An 8,944-nucleotide genomic window follows, 5' to 3' on the forward strand; every position below is an offset into this window, starting at 1 on the left:
TTGAATCTCCATGTTTCTGGTATGACTCTTACAGAAACACACATTGTAACGTAACGCATCAATGTAGCAGCGTAACCGAACAATGTAATGTAGTACCTAACATCGTAACCTAACATAACAATGTAACCTAACATCGTAACATAACATCATATCCTAACATCATATCCTAACATCGTAACCTAACATTACAATGTAACCTAACATCGTAACATAACATCATATCCTAACATCATATCCTAACATCGTAACCTAACATTACAATGTAACCTAACATCGTAACATAACATCATATCCTAACATCGTAACCTAACATAACAATGTAACCTAAGTTCAAAGTTCAAGTTCAAAGTTAGCTTTATTGTCACTTCTTCCATTTGTGCAAACATACAGAAGATCTGAAAGTACGTTTCTCTCCTGTCCAACATAAAGTGATTGTAGCATCATGTTATGTAACATCATAACATAACATCATATCCTAACATCGTATCTTGTATCATAACTTCGTAACCTAACATAACAATGTAACCTAACATCGTAACATAACATCATATCCTAACATCGTATCCTAACAACGTAACCTAACATTGTATCCTAACAACGTATCCTAACATCGTATCCTAACATCATATCCTAACATCGTATCCTAACAACGTAACCTAACATTGTATCCTAACAACGTATCCTAACATCGTATCCTAACATCATATCCTAACATAACAATGTAACCTAACATCATAACATAACGTTGTTTCCTAACAACGTATCCTAACATCGTATCCTAACATCGTATCCTAACATCATATCCTAACATCCGAACCTAACAGAACAATGTAACCTAACATCGTAACATAACATCATATCCTAACATCGTATCCTAACAACGTAACCTAACATTGTATCCTAACAACGTATCCTAACATCGTATCCTAACATCATATCCTAACATAACAATGTAACCTAACATCATAACATAACGTTGTTTCCTAACAACGTATCCTAACATCGTATCCTAACATCATATCCTAACATCCGAACCTAACAGAACAATGTAACCTAACATCATAACATAACATTGTATCCTAACAACGTATCCTAACATCGTATCCTAACATCATATCCTAACATAACAATGTAACCTAACATCATAACATAACGTTGTTTCCTAACATCGTATCCTAACATCGTATCCTAACATCATATCCTAACATCCGAACCTAACAGAACAATGTAACCTAACATCATAACATAACGTTGTTTCCTAACAACGTATCCTAACATCGTATCCTAACATCGTATCCTAACATCATATCCTAACATCCGAACCTAACAGAACAATGTAACCTAACATCATAACATAACGTTGTTTCCTAACAACGTATCCTAACAACGTATCCTAACATCGTATCCTAACATCATATCCTAACATCATATCCTAACATCCGAACCTAACAGAACAATGTAACCTAACATCATAACATAACGTTGTTTCCTAACAACGTATCCTAACATTGTATCCTAACAACGTATCCTAACATCGTATCCTAACATCATATCCTAACATCGTATCCTAACAACGTAACCTAACATTGTATCCTAACATCCGAACCTAACAGAACAATGTAACCTAACATCATAACATAACGTTGTTTCCTAACAACGTATCCTAACATTGTATCCTAACAACGTATCCTAACATCGTATCCTAACATCATATCCTAACATCGTATCCTAACAACGTAACCTAACATTGTATCCTAACAACGTATCCTAACATCGTATCCTAACATCATATCCTAACATAACAATGTAACCTAACATCATAACATAACGTTGTTTCCTAACAACGTATCCTAACATCGTATCCTAACATCATATCCTAACATCCGAACCTAACAGAACAATGTAACCTAACATCATAACATAACGTTGTTTCCTAACAACGTATCCTAACATTGTATCCTAACAACGTATCCTAACATCGTATCCTAACATCATATCCTAACATCGTATCCTAACAACGTAACCTAACATTGTATCCTAACAACGTATCCTAACATCGTATCCTAACATCATATCCTAACATAACAATGTAACCTAACATCATAACATAACGTTGTTTCCTAACAACGTATCCTAACATCGTATCCTAACATCATATCCTAACATCCGAACCTAACAGAACAATGTAACCTAACATCATAACATAACGTTGTTTCCTAACAACGTATCCTAACAACGTATCCTAACATCGTATCCTAACATCATATCCTAACATCTGAACCTAACATAACAATGTAACCTAACATCATAACATAACATTGTATCCTAACATCGGAACCTGTCATTGTATTCCAACACCGGAACCTAACATCATATCATATTACAATAACGGTCACTTCCTCTGACGAATGCATCCTCGTTTTGCACAAACGTACCATGCCAACATTTTCCCCTGGAAACACGGCTGAGTATTTCTATGATCCTTCAAAAATCAATACTGTCTTAATCACATCACGTACAGGAAAAGGGGTTATTTTAGACGGAATTATCTAAATGTGTCTCTCTCTCTCTCCTCTGCTGCTTTTTTCAGAGCCGACTGTTGTTAGATTGCCGAGAAGCTTTTGCTTTCTATCTGCCCTTTCAGCGAGCGAGCCTCTGATGTGATCTGACACTGAGCTGTGTGCACGAGGTCTACACACACACACACACACACACACACAATCTGATGAAGACAAACAATACCTTTTGTGATAGATACAGACTTATCGCAACACGATACGATGTATTTGATTTCCTTCATCAATATTTAAGCTCTTGAAATCTAATAAATTCATTGGCTTCCATCAGGTAGAACGTCGGGGAGTTCACAGGTGATCACGCCGCCCGAGGCTGCAGAGCAACCCTACCGCACTTGCTCGAGTTTGGGCAGTTGTCTTGCACGGTGAGAAAGTAAAGTTTCATTTTAAACTTACATTTGTACATACAAATGAGATAGTTTGCGTTTGACTGTCTAATTACCACCGTGTCCCCCATTTCTTTGCAATGACTTCTGACCGTCGTCACCTATCGTTCGTGTGAGCGTTGCGTTCTCCGAAGTTACTTCATTCGAGCAATGCGTCTGTGTCCGGACCGATCTGCGCCCTGCGAGGAGCTTCAGGCAAATGGATTACGCGCGACTTGTTCGTTCTTAAAAGACGAAACGTTGTCGGCTCAACGTTCAAGAGTTCAGCGTTGCGTCAGCAGCTTCAAAGAGCAACAAAGGATCTGGCGAGTCTGCTTAATTAATTAGCCTTTGAAGTTTTTCTTAAATGGTAAAGATGGATAATGTTTTACTCAAACTTTCAATTCAGTTCATTTTGTATAGCCCCAAATTACAAATTTGCCTCAGAGGGTTCTACAATCTGTACACATACGACATTCTTTCTTCTAATTATTTCTTATTATAGTGCATTGTTGAATTGAAAATCAATTCTTTAATAATACATTGTAAATGGACTTGAACTAGCGCTTTAACACTAAATGTTATTCACCCATTGATACACTGATTGGACAGGGACTACCACGCAAGGCGCCACCTGCCCGTCACAAGTGTCTCAATCAGAGGATCGAACCCCCGATCCTCTGATTGAAGGACCCGCTCCATCGCTGAGCCACAGTCAACGTGTCTAATGAAGAGTAAAAGCATCCACAGGTTTGGCAGATCTGTTCGACGTTGCCTCTCCCAGATCTTTCTCCGGCATCTCAACGTGTGTGTGTGTGTGTGTGTGTGTGTGTGTGTGTGTGAAGGAGAGAGAGAGAGAGAGAGATCAGACTGGAAAGTCGGCCGCAGACCTGCCGCCCAAGGTGACCTCATTACCGACATTTGTTCCGCTTGTCGCTGCAAATCACACACCGTGTCCGTCAAGATCCGGCACACACGCCACGTGGCCACGCCGGCCGGTAACCCGCCCCGTCCCCGCGGTGGTTGGAGCGCAGAGCTGATGCCTCGTGATCTTGTGACACCCCCCTCCCCCACCCTCCCCTTCTCTGCAATATCCCATTCTCGTTGGTACAGACTCTGGGTTTATCCGAGGGTCTCAGACGCGACCCAGCGGCTGACCTCGTTTAACGGGTTTGATCTCGGGCCATTAAAGAGGAAGTTTATATAGCATGCAGGCAGTTCCTCCCTGAACCCCCTGACCTCTAAAAGCGTCTGCTAAGCAGAATGTCCATGCGACCCGCGCAACAGCTTGCAAACCGTTTAGGTTGGTGTCGGGATGCTGTAGACATGTCACCGTCTGCAATGAGGAAGATAACGTGGCGGCTAACATATTCTTTACATGCTTTAGCCAACACAAAAATAGATACTTTTAAATCTGCCATGTCTGGTTAAGTAGGTAGCGTAAAGAAAAGATGGCCTTCATCTGAGCATTATGACCAAAGTCTCCTCTCTCGATATACTGTAGGTCGTTTCATATTTCATCACGATATATATCGCACGTTTTTGGGGTTATTATTTTCAATGAATTCTCTTTTTGAGTGCTCCTGTTACTGAGTTTTTTCAAATTTTATTTAGCATCTTTAGTGCAGTTTCAAGTGAGATATCGAGATTTCTTTTTCATATAAACATAGGCCGAGCCTATATCTCACCAAAAGGAAAGGGACAGCAAATAGTAGTAGATACACCAGAGAAAAATATATATACGATACACATGTTTATAATCATTGATATGAGAATCTTCTATCAAGACTTTGTCATGACTTCCTCCTTTTGCAAATGAACATAAACGTGTCATTCTTTGTAAAAACAGACTCGTCATTGGCACTATGAACAGGATGAATGATGGAAATGAATAACTATGCTACAAAAGGTACCTTCATTCCTGCCGTGTTTCGTCTTTTTTGGGTCCTAAAACCGAGAATAGGAAACATTTCGATGAGAAACGCTGTGAAGAAAATTCTCAAGTTGATTTTTCGCACCTCTGCACACCTGAGCGACAGTCGAATAAAAAAAGAACCAACGGGGCTGTCAGTGTGTTGCTCTGTCAGAGCTCCTTTATAAGTTTAGACAATGGGGAATTCAGGAAGGAGCCTTTTCTCTACTTTCTGACTGACATTTGTAGAACATCGGCCTCAACCCACCAACCTCTGACCAGAAGCTAAAGCATTTGATTGGCAGACTCTTTCTTGGAGGAAGCTCAGCTAAGAACTGTCTCGGTTTCTGATACAAAAGCTGAACGTGTGCGTTTGAGGCTGACGACTAATTTCCACGCGTGCTGGAACGGCTGCTATTTAAAAATAAAATTTAAATGATGAATGAAAAGCTTTGTTATTCAGTTGGAAAATACAGCAAAGAAGAAGAGGTTTGTGCTCTTTTGGTATTAATGACAATATACCACCGACTGTGTATGAGAAGAGGTCGGAGACGTCGCCACTCGTTAGTTTGTAGCTTTGGATAGCGCCAGCGACCTGTCAATCACAGTAAGCCCCGCCCTAATGCATACCCTGCTTTATGGTCTATTTGATTCTAAATTACCATAATTTACTAAATGAACATCATGCTGACTTGAAACTAGAGATTGAGACCATAAACTCATGTTTACAATGTTTACTGAGGGAAGAAATCAAGAGAGGAGTAGAGTCATTTTATATAGACTTCTATACAACCGGAGGAGTCGCCCCCTGGTGGTCAGTAGAGAGAATGCAGTTTCAACACATGAAGCATAGACTTCTATACAACCAGAGGAGTTGCCCCCTGGTGGTCAATAGAGAGAATGCAGTTTCAACACATGAAGCATAGACTTCTATACAACCAGAGGAGTCGCCCCCTGGTGGTCAGTAGAGAGAATGCAGCTTCAACACATGAAGCATAGACTTCTATACAACCAGAGGAGTCGCCCCCTGGTGGTCAGGAGAGAGATGTGTTTGAGTCAAACCACATCCAGTTCTGCTACAACGGAGGCAATCCCAACCCACTCTCTACGTGTGTGTGTGTGTGTGTGAGTGTGTGTGTGTGTGTGTGTGTGTTGCTTTTGGAGGCATCCAGTTAACTGGTGAACATATCTGCCTTGGCAGAGACATTATGCAGAACTTGGTCCCATGCCAGCCAGCAGTGGAGCGAGAGGAGTGTGTGTGTGTGTGTGTGTGTGTGTGTGTGTGTGTGTGTCTATGTGTGTGCACTGGGCTGGTAAAAGAAAGACAGGAAGCCGCAGTAGGAGAGGTGAAAATGTGTGTCAGGCAGCTCCCTCTTTCTCAGCAACTGGTAGCCGTGGATGCGATGGCCTGGCCACTACGCGTCTGGAGGAATGCGGCTTCTGTGGCGAATACAAAAATCTTGTCTCTCTCTTTCTCTCACACACACACACACACACACACACACACACACACACACACACACACACACGCCTAAGTCCTCCAGCTGAAGCTGTATAGAGGCTCCCTTTGGTGATCGCTGTCTTCGCTCTGCACTTTAAATCTAGCCGCTGTTGGACTGCACGCAAAGCGCCGCAGGTAAAGAATCACCACCAAAACCCAAACACAGCGGAGGAACCCCGGTATCTGACTGTCCTCCTACTTTACCTTCCCTTAGCCCCTCAGCTCTTTCCTTCATCACTTCTGCACCACACAACAACATCAAGGTCCATCCATCGAGGTCTAAAAAGCTTCTTTTTTTTTAAATCAGACAAAAATCCAGTTTCTTTCATCAGTTCTTACTCTCCTTCCTCCGCACAAAGGCAGCTCCACGCAGAAAGCTTGACGGCATGCCGCGGTAGAACCTGAGGAAGGCCGGGCATCAAACCCACAACACCAGCAATTGAGTCAAGGCTGATGTTTCTGTGACAGTTAAAGCTTTTTGTCAAAAGCGACTGATTGAACTGTCACCCGCCTACACATCCAGCTATTCATATCCTCCCAGCTATCAGATTTTTAATGGATTTGATTTGAATTTTTTTTAAATCTGTCGTCAAACAAGCGATCCTGCCTTGAATAACGTCCGCAGTGTAGAAAAAAAAATAATTGAATGAATATTGAATATTTTAATTGAATATGAATTTGAAGCTACAACAAGGTACGATGGGTTTACGTTGAAGTGAGTCGCTTCGTCTCAACTCATCTTCAGAAGTAAATATCCACAGAAATGATTTTCGGACGATATCCACGTACTTACGCCACTTGCATTTTTAACCACGACTTCGGTTTTGTTGCATAAACCCGACTGAGTAGTTCACGGTGAAGACGGAGGTTTATTTTGAAAAGACGAGGAGCGGAAAATTGATACGTTTTGCTGGACTTTAGTAGGAAAAATGCACGGGGAAAAAAAAACGAGGAGTAACTTTTTCGTAAGATACCATACGAACGGCTGCACGAGGATATACGTTTAAAAAAAAAGACTTACGTGGGTCTCTCATAGGGGTCTACGCGAGCCATGGTGGCTCCGTGGGATCCGGGCCCCCCGACACCTTCCAGAGATTCAAACCCATCATCGAGGCAGAGTAATCTATACAAAAGGAACCGAATCTCCAGCAAAGTCATGATTCTATTCAATCAATATTCACGCCTGGAAACAAGGCAGCGGGCCCATTAAAGCAGGCTTCAAAAAACCCAGCCGCTTATCTTTTTAATTAGGGCCGCAGGTTGAGAGCGAGCGATATATTGCACTCTTGAGCTGATGTATACGTAATGTGGAGCGGTATTGATTGTGAGGAGAGGACGGGGGCCCCATTCAAGGTGCTAGCTCCCTGAACTGTTCAATACCGACGCTATAATAAATAATATCAAAGGCGAGAACCTGGCTAAAGGTGGATGAGATGAAATCTCTTTATAATGCAAAAACCAAGGAGAAAGAAGAGAGGAGGGGACGGCAGATATTTCCTTTTTGCAAGCAGCCGGGGCGACAGGATATTGCAGCCGAAGAAACAAATAACCCGTCTTTCATCACTGGCAGATTAAAACACAAACAGACAGAGGGATAGAAGAAGAAAAAAAAATCCTAATTATATTCTCTGGAGTTGGTGTTTTTTTCTCTCTGTTTTGACACCGCTAATATGCTTTGCTGTTAACCCCCCCCCCCCCCAAGCCCCCTCCTCCCTCCCACACAACACCACCATCAACCCTCCACCTTGCCAGGTTATCTGGGTCTAATAGGCAATATAAGAAGCTATTTACACTTCAAGGCACGAATGCAACACTTTCCTAAATCGTATTACCGTCGCAGTGACGTTCTCACCTGGGTGTTGACAAGTAGAATTAGACAGAAGTCTTTGGGACGGGAAGCCGACATCACACCCTCCAGTTTCTGGGCAGGTTAGCCCCCCTGACCTTTGACGACCCCATTGCATTGTTGCCTTCGCCGCAGGCCGCTGCGCATGCAGATCAGTTTGGCCGCGTTCGGTGGAGCGCTGGTTTTCATAGCAGCCTTTTTGGAAATGTTTTTTTTATTTTATTTTTTTTATAAAATACGTGACAGCATCAACATAATTGCAAATTGTGTCACACAGTGTAGTAACGTCCAACTGTACATTGATTTAAATGTAAAAGTCGAGAGAATTATCTGAGTGGTTCTTCACAAAATCTATTGCAGAATGCATCCGTGGAGGCATCGCTTTAAAGCAGGCGGGTCAAACAGCATTCGCAGCTTTAACTGAAAAAGATTATTCGCCGTGATCCGTAACTATCCCACGAAACTACTTTGTGTTGTCCACGTAATCACGAACGAGGAACCGCAACAAAAAAAAAAAAAACACGCACGAGGTTGGAAAGGAAAGTGAGAGGGTCAATGTTGATTTATTGCCACATAACTTATTTGACCCAAACGACGATCTCTTCTGAAAACTTAAGCAAACTGAGTAGCGTTATTTTTTTTTTTTGTAAAGACGGACATTTATTTTGAAAAGGGTGTATTGCGAGTAATGAGCAGAAATTGCGAGCTCTCATTGAGAGATTCTATAAAAACTGTTGTAACGTA

At 41.8% G+C, this 8,944-nt stretch overlaps 1 protein-coding gene across 1 annotated transcript in view; it reads right to left on the reverse strand.

Moving 5' to 3' along the window:
* Positions 1 to 8,389, reverse strand: part of LOC117746383 (receptor-type tyrosine-protein phosphatase N2-like) — a 99,331-nt gene extending 90,942 nt beyond the window's left edge. The window contains exon 1 of the mRNA XM_034555472.1: positions 8,299 to 8,389. Within this exon, the coding sequence (XP_034411363.1) occupies positions 8,299 to 8,389 (91 nt within the window). The remainder of the gene's footprint in view (positions 1 to 8,298) is intronic.
* Positions 8,390 to 8,944: the final 555 nt, after the last annotated feature.

This window comes from Cyclopterus lumpus, chromosome 17, assembly GCF_009769545.1.
Source record: "Cyclopterus lumpus isolate fCycLum1 chromosome 17, fCycLum1.pri, whole genome shotgun sequence".
Lineage (NCBI taxonomy): Eukaryota > Metazoa > Chordata > Actinopteri > Perciformes > Cyclopteridae > Cyclopterus > Cyclopterus lumpus.